Source organism: Elephantulus edwardii, unplaced genomic scaffold, assembly GCF_000299155.1.
Source record: "Elephantulus edwardii isolate Elephantulus edwardi_28Jun2011 unplaced genomic scaffold, EleEdw1.0 scaffold00036, whole genome shotgun sequence".
Classification (NCBI taxonomy): domain Eukaryota; kingdom Metazoa; phylum Chordata; class Mammalia; order Macroscelidea; family Macroscelididae; genus Elephantulus; species Elephantulus edwardii.
This window is the reverse complement of record NW_006399786.1, coordinates 6,695,526-6,709,073: the sequence shown is the minus strand read 5'-3', so window position 1 is coordinate 6,709,073 and position 13,548 is coordinate 6,695,526. Positions and strand designations below refer to the sequence as shown.

Genomic DNA, 13,548 nt, shown 5'->3' with positions numbered 1-13,548 from the left:
GACCAGTCCTTAGAGATGGACATCATGCTTGGGAGGGTGGAGGGACAGCACAGGAGGGGAAGGCCCTCTATGAGGTAGATTGATTCAGTGACTGGGGTACTCAGAATGGGTGTATCAGAGACGGTGCAATTGGCACAGGACAGAACAGAGTTTAGGGCTGTTGTACAAAGGGCCACTATGAGTTGCAAATGACTCGACGACACATAACAACAACAATAGCTATAGCTAAAGATGTTGATGATATAGATTAGATAGATCTAGATATATGGATATAAAAAAACCTCATTGTTTTCAAGTTAAAACCAACTCATTGCTGACCATACAGCAGGATTTCAGAGGATGTAAACTATACATGAACAGATTGTCTATCTTTATCCCTTGCAGCAACTGGCAATTTGGGCTGGCAACTTAACATGAATATCAGAAGAGACTCTGAAAACGTAGCAAGTCTAAAAGAAAGGGAAGAAATGCCGAAGTAAAAGAGATGAACAGAAGAATTCAAAGGATAGCTTGAAAAGACAAAACAAAGTATTGTAATGAAAGGTACAAAGAGCTGGAATTAGAAAACCTAAAGGAAAGAATATGTTCAGTATTTCTCAAGTGGAAAGAGCTGAAGAATAAATTCAAGCCTCAAGTTGCAATTCTGAAGAAGCAAAATCTTGAATGGTGTAAAAAACATCAAAAGAAGATGGAAGGACTACACGTAATCATTGTACCAAAAATAACTGGTGGACACTGAACCATTCCAGGAAGAATCGTATGGTCAAGAAAGAAATGAAGGAAGAAGTTCAAGCTACACTAAAGGCATTTGCAAAAAATAAGGCCCCAAGAATTGATAGAATACCACTTGATATGTCTCAGCAAACAGATGCAGCCTTCAACATGTGTACTAGCCTGTGCCAAGAAATTTGGAAGACAGTTAACTGGCTAATTTACTGAAAAATATCCATATATGTTTCTATTTCTGAAAAAGGTGATCAAATACAATCTGGAAATCCTTGATTATTCATAGGCAATTGGAACAGGGTATTGATAGGGACCTGACAAAAATTCAAGCTGGATTCAGAAGAAATTGTTGAACTAAGTATATCATTACTGATGTCAGGTGATCTTGGCTGAAAGCAGAGAATACCAGAAAGATGTGTACTGGTGTTTTATTGACAATGCAAAGGCACTTGGCTGTGTGACTCATAATAAATTATGGATAACAGAAAAAAGTGAGGATACAATTGATAACAGTGCATCTAAATTCCAAAATCAATCTCCATAATAGTCTATGTGTTTCCTGCTGCCAAGGCGGCCCTTTAGAGTAGTGAGAGAAGACCTTCACCCTGAAACCCACAGCGTCCCTTTTCAGCAGGAAGTAGCTAAGAGAATACGCCATCCCCTTTTCCTTATGAATCAGGGTGAAGTCTCCCTCAGGGAGGAGTGATAGGGAATGGCAAAGGACACACTGACAAAGGAGATTAATCAGAACTGGCTTTGACAAGCACTGTGGCAATTGGACAATTAAAACAGACATTGTGGGGGGGGGAAGAAGAACGAACTGGGGATGAGGGTGGAGAAAACAGTACAACAATGAATGAGTGAAGACCCAAAGTCTCTGTAAATGTTCATTAAAACCAATAAAATTTAAAAAAAAAGTGAGGATAGTAGAAAACTTCATTGTTGTTTAGGTGCTGTCGAGTCAAGGAGGACTCATAGCAACCTTCTGAATAACAGATCTGAACCCTGTCCTATCCTGTTCCATCCTCATCATTTCTGACATACACGAGCCTATTGCAGCAGTCACTGTGCTAATTCATCTGGTTAAGGGTCTTCTTCTCTTTGTGCTTATTCAGAAATCTATTCACAGATCAAGAAGCAGTTGTTAAAACTGAACAAGAGAACAATGTGTGATTTAAAATCAAGAAAGATGTGTCAGGATTGTATCTTTTCTCCATACATATTCTGTCTGTATGACGAGCAAATCATTCGTGAAACTGGATTACATGAAGAAGAACATGGCATCAAAATTAGAGGAAGACTCATCAACAGCCTGCATTACGCAGATGGAATAATCTTGCTTGCAAAAACAAAGGTGACTTGAAGCACTTGCTGGAGATGATCAAAGATGACAATCAATCTTTAATATCGATTACATCTCAACATCAAGAAAACAAATGCCACACTTTTGAACCAAGAGACAACATTATGATAGATGAAGAAAGGCTGAAGCTGTCAATAATTACATCTTACTTGGATTCATATTCAACACCCATAGCAAAAGAAGTCAAGAAATCAAAACACATGCTACACTGGGAAAAGTTTCTGTCACGGTGCCTCTCCAAAGTGCTAAAGAGCAATGATGTCAGTTTAAAGACTAAGGTGAGCTTGATCTAAGTCATAGTATTTTCAATTGTTTTGTGTTCATCTGAAAGTTGATCAATGAATAAGGAGGACTGAAGAATTGATGTCTTTGAATTGTGGCAAAGATTACTGAGTACACCACGGACTCCGAAAAAACAAATTTATCTTGGAGGAATTACAAACAGGGTACTCTTTAGAGACAAGAATGATGAAATTTTATCTCATACACTCTTGGACTGTTGTCAGGAGAGGCCAGTTGCTGGGAAAGGACATCATGCTGGGAAAGGCTGGGGAAGAGAAGACTCTCAAGGAGATGGATTGACACAGTGACTGTAACAATGGGCTCAAACCTGGGAGAGATAGTGAGGATAGAGTACAAAAAAGCCTGGTTCCAATCTGTCCTTCATAGGGTCACTAAGAGTCATAGTGGCAGTCAACTTCAGGGCATCTAACAACAATGAGATGAGATGAGATGAGATGAAATTAAAGGAGAAGAAAGGAAGAGAATCAGGCAGGATTTTAGTCATCAGGGATGGCCTGAAATATCAAGGAACAACACCTTCAAATACTCAGAAACTGGGTAAAGCAAAAAAAAAAGCCATACTTGTTTTTAATCCAGCAATATCATCCATATGGCATTAGTCTAAATGAAAGAATTAAACCCATCCATTTGGGAGCTCTGGTGGTCTAGCAGTAAGAAGCTGCACTATAATCTCAAAGATGCACAGGTCAAATTCAACAGCTGCTCAATGGGAAAAAGGTGGACAATCTCCTGTGTGATTGTCTCTGAAAACCCACTAGAGGGTCAGTTATGGGTTGGTTCTCACTAGATGGCACACAACAACAACAATTCATAAGTAAAATAACAATAATCTGCTCTCTATCTTATTTGCAATGTGAGCAAGAGAGTCAAATAAGATCCTGTGAAAGTGCTTCTTCATGTTTAACATTAGATTACAGCCTTTTAGGAAGTGCTTAGTGCTGGACTGTGTCTTTCAATTCTACCTGTCTCATGAGTAGTATCATTATTATCACGCTCATTTTACACATAAGAAAAATAAAGCACAGAGAAAAGAAGATCCAGTCCTTTAAATCTTGCCCTACATTTTTAAATACAGGTTGAGTATTCCAGCATTACTATTTCAGTAGAATCCAACCAGATTTGAACATTCAGAGGCTAACTGTGCACACATTTTTTTCCTAAAGGAATGCATGATATATGAATTCTATTTCAGAGAAACATTGATGTTTCTTGAAAGCTTTCAGAAATGGACATTTTTGCCATTTGATTTTTAAAAATATTTAAATTATTTTCTCATTGTTGAGTTTTACCCTTGAAATTATTCTTTAGTTATTGGTACTAATTATCTCCTGGAAATAAAATAACAACAAGTTTGGATCCTTAAAGAATTAAGTATCCTTTACTTTTAAGTTTCTAGAGGTCTCTAACATTCCTTGTTTTCTATACACACCTTATTTTCTACTAGTTCATTTCTAGTTCCTTTTGTAGTAATCAAAGTAACAACTGATCTCAATGTTTTCATAAGACATCATGACTTCCTGTGTCTCAATGACTTTGGCACGCACAAATTCTTCATATGTCTGTCATTCATCATCCTATGATCTATCTTTAACTGGTTTCCTGAGCTTTCTGAATCTCTTCTCCATGGGGAGGGGGAGGAAGAAATTTATAATATCCCAGATTCTGATAGAACCAAATTAAAGCATTAATAAGCTATGTCGAAAAAATCCATTGCTGTCAAGTCAATTTCAATTCATAGCAATCACAGAGGACAGAGTTGAACTGTCCCATAGAGTATCCAAGATTTTGAATCTTTACAGAATCAGAATCCTATGTTTTTCTCCCATGATGTATCTGGTAGTTACAAACTTCTAACCTTCCAAATTAGCAGCCAAGCATTTAACACATTGCATCATTTCCAACACACATAGATCAAAGGCAGAATAAAATTAATAAAATGACCTGCCAAAAGCAATCTGCATGTTCAATGTAACCCCAATTCAGATACCAAATTAATTTTTTTCAAGGAGATCTAAATGGAAATTGTCAAGTTTATTTGAAAAGGCAAGAGACCTCGAATAAGCAATGCACTTCTGAAAAACAAATATTAAATGGAAGGCATAGTACTCCCTGACCTCAAACCCAATACACAGTAGTAGTAACCAAACAGCATGGTACTGGTACAATGACAGGCACATGGACCAATCGAACAGAATTAAGAACCTAGAAATGGACCCAGCTCCAATGGTTAACTGATATTAGACAAGGAAATCAAAGCTATCAAATGGGGAAATGACAACCTCTTCAACAAATGGTGCTGGGAAAGCTGACTGCCACCTGCAGAAAGCTGAACCAGGATCCACATCTCACACCATACACAAAAACCACCTCAAGGTAGATCAAGAGAACTGGAAGAAGTAAAGCCCAAAACCATAAAGTTCATAACAGAGAAACTGGAATCAAGCTTAAGCTGCCTACTCTATGGTATAAAGAGACTGCCGAACACAACCAGAAATGCTCAATATGGAGAGGATAAAACTGATGAATGGGACTTTGTAAAGATTAAATCCCTGTGCATGTAAAAAACATTTTCTAACAGAGGGAAAAGAATACCTACTGAGTGGGAAAAAAACATTTGACAATAACATTTCAGACAATGGTCTCATATCGAAAGTTTATAGGAATCTACAGAACCTTCACAAGAAAAAGACTGATAACACAATTACAAAATGGACAAAAGACATGGAAAGACTTTTCACAGACGAGGATACCTGGATGGCCAACAGACACATGTAGAAATACTCAAAACCACTGGCAATAAGAGAGATGCAAAGCAAAACCACAATGAGATACTTACTATCTCACTCCGGTAGCAGTGACAAAGTTTAACAGGACAGTAAGTAATAAATATTGGAGAGGATATGGGGAGATAGGAACACTTATACACTGTACAATGGTACAACCACTTTGGAAGGCAGTTTGGTGCTTTCTCAAAAAGCTGAACATCGAAATTCCATATGACCCAGCTATTCCACTGTTGGAAATATACCCTGAGAAAATGAGAGCTGAGGCACAAACAGAGACTTGTACATCAATGTTCATGTTGTTGTTATGTGCCATCGAGTCACTTGCAACTCATAGTGACCCTATGTACAACAGGCCTAAACTCTGCTCTGTCCTGTGCCAATCGCACTGTTTCTGACACTCCCATCCTGATTATCCCAGTGACTGAATCAATCCACCTCATAGAGGGCCTTCCCTCCTGCGCTGTCCCTCCACCCTCCCAAGCATGATGTCCCTCTCCAAGGACCGGTCTCTCCTCACAACATGTCCAAAGTATGTTAGACGGAGCCTCAGAATCCATAGCAGTGTTGTTCACCATCGTAAAAACACGGAAACAGACCAAATATCCAACCACAATCGAATGGATTTGATTGAGAAATTATGGTACATTCACATAATGTAACACTATGCAGCACGCAGGAGCAGCAATTTTGTAAATCACTATCTAACGTGGGAGGGACTGGAAAGCATCATGCTAAATGAACTAACTCAGACTCAGAAGGACAAATACAGTATAAGACCATTATTTTAGAAATAGATAACCTCCCCAAGGGGGGGTTAGGAGCAGAGGGGTGTGGATGGGCAGGGAGTAATCCCAGGGACACACAATTTGATGGGTAGAAGGAGGGGTGGGTAAAGGAAATGGGAATTATCTGATGTGAAAAACAATGAATACAAACTTCGTAAGTAAACCAGTATAAAATAAAAATTTTATTTTAAAAAGATAAATAGATTCAATAAGAAGTGTCTTTGAGATAGAACTGAAAGCTCTGCAAAGTTTGAGAGTATTGTGAAAGTCTGTAAAAACACATCATTACTTAACTCACCAAATTCATTTTGAGGGGAAACTGTGGTGGAATTGTCTCCTGTAGCACTAAAGGCTTGCTGTGAGGATTTATGAAAAGCATGGCTGTTTATGCTGCCAGACTCAGCCCTAATGGAAGTACTTACAGCTAGTGTACCGTGCTGACTTCAAGGAGGGGGGAATGTATTGCAAAATATATTTTAAAAAATACTGAAAAATATTTTTTTTTCTTCTGATGTAGCAAGAAGCTGTGCTGCAATCATGAAGACATGTGGTTCAAATCCACCAGCTTCTCCAAGGGACAAGGATAGGCATTCTCCTCCCATGCAATTAACTACCTCTGAAAACCCGTCGAAGGGTCAACTATGGATCATTTCTGACTCTACAGTATACAACATCAATAACACCACAACTATTATATTTTAGAAAATAAAACATTTTCTCAATTTTACAGATTTCTAGAAGAACTCTGCATTTTTCTACTGTCCATAGGGTTTTCAGAGGTTACTTTAGAAGAGATGGCCAATCTTGCTTCCTATTCTATCTTAATTTGGGAGCTCTACTAAAACTATGAATAACCATTGTGGCATTTGACACTCTAGTGGCAAAGCTTTCAGTATCCCAGCAACCCACAAATTATCTCGGCACAGCAAACTGACACACAAGTGTTGTACACATTAGAACGATTTTCTCCCCAAACACAACTGACAAATATGTCTTGGAAAAGGTGCAGCCAGAGTGTTCTTTGGAGGCAAAGATGATGAGGCTTTGCCTCACGTACTTAAAGCATGTTGCTAGGAGGGGCTATTTCTTGGAGAGGGACATGATGCTCAAAAAGGTGAAGGGTCAGCAAAGGAGAAGACGACCTTTGACCAAGTGGATTGACACAGTGACTGCCACAATGGGCTATAAAGTGTCAGGAAGTGTGATGATGACAAAGGGTCAACAGGATTCAGATCTGTTGTTCATCTCTGGTAACTATGAGTTGAACTAAACTTGATGGCACCTAACAACAATTAGCAATAGAAGAAATTAGTACATCATTTTTTAAAACTTTATTTTTATTTTCTATTTATTTGCATACAAAATTTGTATACATTATGTTTCATTTATATATGTTTCACACATTTCTTCATTCACATTGTGTTTCATACGATCATTCCCATGCAATGTGCTTTATAAAATTAATTACCACTGATTTACTCCCACTATCACCCTCGTCTTTTCAGGTCCCCACTGGATCTTTCTTAATTCTTCACCCACTCCCTCTGCCCACCAAACTCTGAGCCCTTGTCATTTCCCCTCTCCCCTGATCTTATTCAGTATTTGTCCTCATGAGATTGAGTTAGTTCACTCATCACATGTGTTATTTTACTTCCTATTACTTCTGTAACAAACTACCACAAACTTAGTGACTTACAACAACAACACACATTTGTTATATCAGAAGTTAGGATGAAAACCAAGAAGCTGTGTTCCTTCTGAAGGCTCTAGAGGAGAGAAGCTCTTTCATATTCTTTGGCCTGTGGCCCTTTCCTCCAACCTCAAAGGCAGTAAGACAGATTCAGTTCTATCTACTGTCTGATTCACCTCTTCTATTTTCATTTTCTAATTTCAAGAGCCCTCCTCTATTTTTTTTTAAATTAATTCCAGTGACCGTTTACAGAGATTTTGGATTTCCATTCACTCATTATTGAACTTTTCTCCCCGCCCACCCCACCCCCAACCCCAGTTCGCTCTTCTCAAGAGCCCTTTTATGATCACATTGACCTTTCTCAGCAAATACAATCTTAAGTCTCTATTTTTTTTTTAATTTTTATTTTATATTGGTTTGTTTACAAAGTTTGTATACATTGTTTTTCCCACTTTCTTCACCACCACCCTCCCTCTACTCATCAAATTGTGAGACCTTATGATTAATGCTCTCCATCCTCACCCATGTTCCCCCCACTTCAATTCTTATACTATTCTACAATAATGGTTTTATACAATATTTCTCCTTATGAGTCTGAGTTAGTTTACTTAGCAAAATACTCTCTAGTTCCTCCTAAGTTTGGTAGTGATTTGCAAAATCATTTCTCCTGCATGCTGTGTAGTATTCCATCGTCTGAATGTACCATAATTTTTCAATCCATTCCATTGCAATTGGACATTTGGGCTGTTTCCATAATTTTTTTTAAGCTGATGTTCATGAAAGTTTACAGAGACTTTGGATTTCTTTTAATTCACTGTTGCACTTTTCTCCCGGCCCACCCCTCCCCCAATTAGCTTTTCTTTTTGAAAAGTAAAAGAAAAAATTATTTTATTGTTATTCAATCCCTCCCCCCAGGTCCACTCCATTATGCTACCTTCGTTCTGGATTCCTGTCGTAACAATAATATCTAATCATGTCAGTTCTCTTTTATAACAGTGGCATTATGCCATATTTGTCTTTTTATGTTTTAAGGTCAGGTGACTAACAGTCTCCATCTACAAACTTAATTCCCCTTGGCCATGTACCATATTAACAGATTCTAAGGATCAGGATCTTGACATTTGTGGAGTCACCACTGTTAAGTACCATTAAGTCAGTTCCAATTACACCATGGCTGAAGCATTCTGGTACCCTCTCCAATTTCCCCCTTTGCTCATAGGATCAGCTCTCTTGGGCCCCACTGACATGAGCAGATGCTAAAGGACTGGCCTCCCTCCTGCACATTAAAGATTCAAAGAATAGCTGCAAATACTGACAGGAAATCCAATTCCTTCTCCTCTCACACTATGCATTGTTCAATGGCAGATACACCAATGGTAGGCCATTCTGGTTAAGATACAGTGTCCACTCTGGTGATCCTATCTGGAAAGTGAACCCTAGGGGGCAGGATGAGTTATGGTCTGAGCTACAACAGCCAAGCTAGCAACAGGCTACTTGGATTTTACTTGGCTCAAAGATTCTAAGCAGCAGCCCCTGTCCAGGGAGGAAGATGGTGTTTTACTGGCTGGTGTCCCTGTGCATTTATTATGCATTCTAAAGAATAAATGCTCCATAAACACAGTTATTATTGTCACTTCCCTTGCCATTTTCACACTGGCAATGTGAAGTGGGCCACTTCTAGATACTTTAACATCCATTTTTCTTTTAGCTGACACCAAGGCCTAAAGGGTTTACATAGACCCCTTGTAACCCCTAAAGGGTTACAAGAAGAAAAGTCATGGCAGTTTAACCAGAGAAGGGCTAGGTCATGGTGGCAGTACAGGACAGGCAGCCAGAGAGATCAAGTCTGACAGAAAGCCAGGGTGAGCTGTTCTCTCTCAGGAGACAGTGTGGGTTAGTGCTCCTCAAGATTTTACACGCACAAGAATCCCCTGTTAAACACAGATTCTGAATTCAGAAGGTCTGCAGTGATATTTCTAAGTCTCTATCCCCAACTCACTCCCAGATTGTACCAAGGATGGCAGTCCAAGGATCACATTTGCATAGTAAGGTTCTATAAACCAACTAAAGAGCCAGAGTGGCATAATGTGTTACATACTGGGCTGTTAACTGAAAGGTCAGTGGTTTGAATCTGTCAGCTGTTCCAAGGAAGAAAAATGGACAGATTCATTCTATAAAGATTTATAGCCTGGAAACCTGATAAGGGGTCATTATGGATCAGAAGCTTAAAGGAAACAAGAGGGTTTGGTTTGAATTTCTATATCAACTTAGAAGCCATTAGGTTGTGGAAAGAGTTGAATGTTTGACTACTAACTAAATGGTTGGAAGCTTGAATCCACTACAAAACACCTCCAATAGGCTTTGGATCTACTTCTGAAAGGTCAGAACATCAGACCCTCTATGGTACAGTTCTACCTGCACATATGGAATCTCCATGACTCACATACAATTAAATTAATATCGTCAACATTTTAACTGGAGTCATGGATGGTGGAAATGGTTGAGTGCTCAATTGCTAACCAAAAGCCTCTGTCCACCCAGAGCCACACTACAAGAAAGGTTTGGCAATAAACTTCCAAAAAATTAGCCCTTGAAAACCCTATGGATCACAGGTCTACTTCGGGCTGTCATGCTAGAAGTTGGAGAGCATCTGGTTTTTGACATTTCTACTCTTTCACCCTACTTTTCATTTGTGGGCATATTTGCACAAACAAGCTTTCCAGTCATCCATTAGAGAACTCAGTCCAATCTAGGTTTCTGAGTGTTTAGGCTACTGCAATAAAATCTTTTCCATTAAAAGTATAATAGTCAATAAATAATATAAATTGGTATAACCACTATGGAAGGCAGTTTGGTGCTTCCTTTGTTATGTTGGTAATAGAAACACCACTTAACCCATCATTCCCACTCACTCACTCATTGCCTTCAAGTTAGAACTTATTCATAGTGGACCCTCAAGGAGGCTTTCAGAGGCTGCAAATCTCATGGAAGATGGCCTATTTTTCTCCTGAATAACATCTGGTAGAGCTGAACTGAACTGTCTGGCTTTGTGTTGGCAGCACAACTCTTTACCCATTAGGCCATCAGAGCTCCCCAGCAAAATCAGTACTAGATATGCACCCCAAACTACCAAGGGCTGTGACACAAACTGACATGCACAAACCTAGTCTCACTGTGACATTATTTACAATGACAAAAAACCAGAAACAACCCAAGTGTCCATCAGTGGGCAAATGGCTAAAGAAACTATGATACCTTAAAACAATGGAGTACTATGCAGTCCTAAAAACTATCAAGAGTTCATGAAATATTGGACAACATTGATGAATCCAGAGAAAACTATTCTGAATTACTTAAGTCAGTCACAAGAGGACAATAATGGTCTAAGACTATTAATATAAAAAGCCGAGGAAAGTGTACATGTCGACAGAAACAATTTTAAGAGGGATAAGATGAATGGAAAGACAGGAAGGAGAAGTAAAAATCAGTGTTAAGTTGGGTGAAAGGAAGGTAATACACACTAAGAGATTGACTGAAAAAAAAAAGAAGGGGTTGACTAGACATTGTGATGAATTACATTAACTAACACAATTGTCATGAAACAAAAATATCTATGAATGTATATAAACTAATAAGATTTCTTAATTTCACTCAAAATAAAAAGTATTTCTGCATTTGTTGTCTACTACTATGTTATCACTTGGAAAGAGGGTGGGAATGTGCTATTATGAAATGTTAAAAACAGTATTTTCAGCCACTGACCGGATAACATACATCATTTGATCCATGAAGCTATAAATAATCCAAGAACAAGTTGTTTGGGGTGTTAAACGACACCTAACGAAGAATTTTCAGAATAGGAAGTTGCAAGTCAATAATTCATCTTGGTGTACAAGCCTCTGACTACAGTCCCTAGGGCTGATGGGATCATTGCCTTTGTGCATATGAGATGCAGAAAGACCTGCTCTGAGAAGACAGCATCTCAAAAACAATCACAAGGACAATATGTGGAGCTCCTTGTGAAGGAGAAAGTGGGTGCAGGAAGACTTGGAATAAAAGAATGAGGAATAAGAGAAGCAGAAAAAGAAAAATGGAAAGAAAAAAAATTGTGTTTAGGCTACTGCAATAAATAAAATCTTTTCAATTAAGAGTGTAATAGTCAATAAATAATAAACAGATTGCTGAATTACATTTAGTAAATGAAGTTTCTATAATCTTGGTTTAATCTCTAGAATTTTATTATAGATTTTATTCATGGATCCTCACTTGCAAATGCAGAGCCTACATCTCTACAGCCGAGATGCTTATGACCTTGGGAGACAAACAGTGGATCTTAGAAATTCATTTTACAGATGGACTCAGACAGGGGTGCGAGCGTGTCTTAGGTCACACAGAAGACCACGACATTTCTAAGTAAAGCTAACCAGCCTGCTCTCGCAGCCAGCAGGCTAGAGAGCTCCTGGGGAGGGCCGACTCATAAACCTTTGTGCATTCCATGTGGGTGAAAATAACGGTGGGTTGCCAGCCTAGTTTACATTCTGACAAACACTGAATAATCAAAAGATAAAGAGAAGAAAGAAAAGGGAGAAGCAGAAGAGAAATGGGAGGAATTAATGTGTTTCCCTGGCTTACAGAGGCTGTGGTATCATCTGTGACAATCAGTATCATGAGTAAACCCCCTCCCCAAACACCGAGGCCTAAAACCTATCAGACCTTTGAACTTGGTGGGAAATAAAGCAGGAGTAAGACTAGAACACCTCATTCTTTTTCTTCTCTGTCAGGTGAGCATTTTAAAAACATTTCTCTCAAGCTCTAGAAAGAGTATCAAATCTAAAAATTAAAAAATCACTTTAGAGGTTTAGAACAGATCATGTCATTAATACCAAAATGCACACACGTGCTCATTCTTTTATCAGTAGAAAAGAGGCAAGTGTGACTATGTCACATGTACTCTGGAGTGTTTAGATAAAGTATGGCAATGCATTACCAATTGCTGTTGTTACTTAGCACTTTGCCTTCTAGCTGAAACAGGCACTACCTTGATCATTCACCTGTTGTTGTTATGTGTCGTTGAGTCGGCTGAGATTCACCTAAGACATAAGAAAATGTAGTGACCAAGAGCCGCAGCTCAGACCAGCTGGTCTAGGTTCTGCTTACTGGCTGGGTAGCCTTGGAGTAGTTGTGAAAAATAATCCACTGGAAAGCTATGGAGTTCGTGGGGCCAGCAGGAGTGCGAAGGATGCAGGAACAATCTCACTGCAGAGAGAAACAGCATCTACTAATCACTCAATGGATGTTAGCTGATCATTCTCCCAGGCATCTTACCTTCTCTCTCTGAATTGCCTTCATTTTCTGGATTTCCGCTTCCTCAGCTTCCTTCCTGATTCTAACAGATTCTTCTCTCTTTAGCTAAATTGCATTGAGATTACAGAAGACAAAAAACAGTTACCATTTTTCAGTCTGAATCTCTGGAACACAAAATTATGATTAAAGGTAAATGACAGTATTATCTGTGCTCTACCTCACCATGATTACAGGTTGTTACATGATTATCAGCTCTTTATATCACAGAGGATGGTCAGGCTACATGCATCTCTTGCCCATGAAATTAGGAAATTTCTGTCTTTGCTTTTCCTCCTCCATTGAAATGTCTATCTATCTCTTCCTTTTTTTCTCTTTCTCCCTTTACCATTTTTCTCCCTGCCTTTCTTTCTTTCACAGCTGGGTGAAGGGTAGTTGCACCATTTGTCCTAATTATGGAGTTCACTGTTGTTGTTAGGTGCTGACAAGTTTAAGTACAATTCACAGCAACTGTGTACAACAGAGCTGAACCTTGCCCTATCCTGCACCATCTTCATGATCTCTGACATGCTCAAGTCCATTGTTGCAATCACT

At 38.8% G+C, this 13,548-nt stretch overlaps 1 protein-coding gene across 1 annotated transcript in view; it reads right to left on the bottom strand.

The window, feature by feature from the left end:
* EPSTI1 (epithelial stromal interaction 1 (breast)) overlaps window positions 1–13,548 on the bottom strand; it is a 220,995-nt gene that overhangs the window by 166,030 nt on the left and 41,417 nt on the right. Inside the window, exon 5 of the mRNA XM_006884612.1 lies at window positions 12,979–13,062. Coding sequence (XP_006884674.1) covers window positions 12,979–13,062 — 84 coding nt within the window. The remainder of the gene's footprint in view (window positions 1–12,978; window positions 13,063–13,548) is intronic.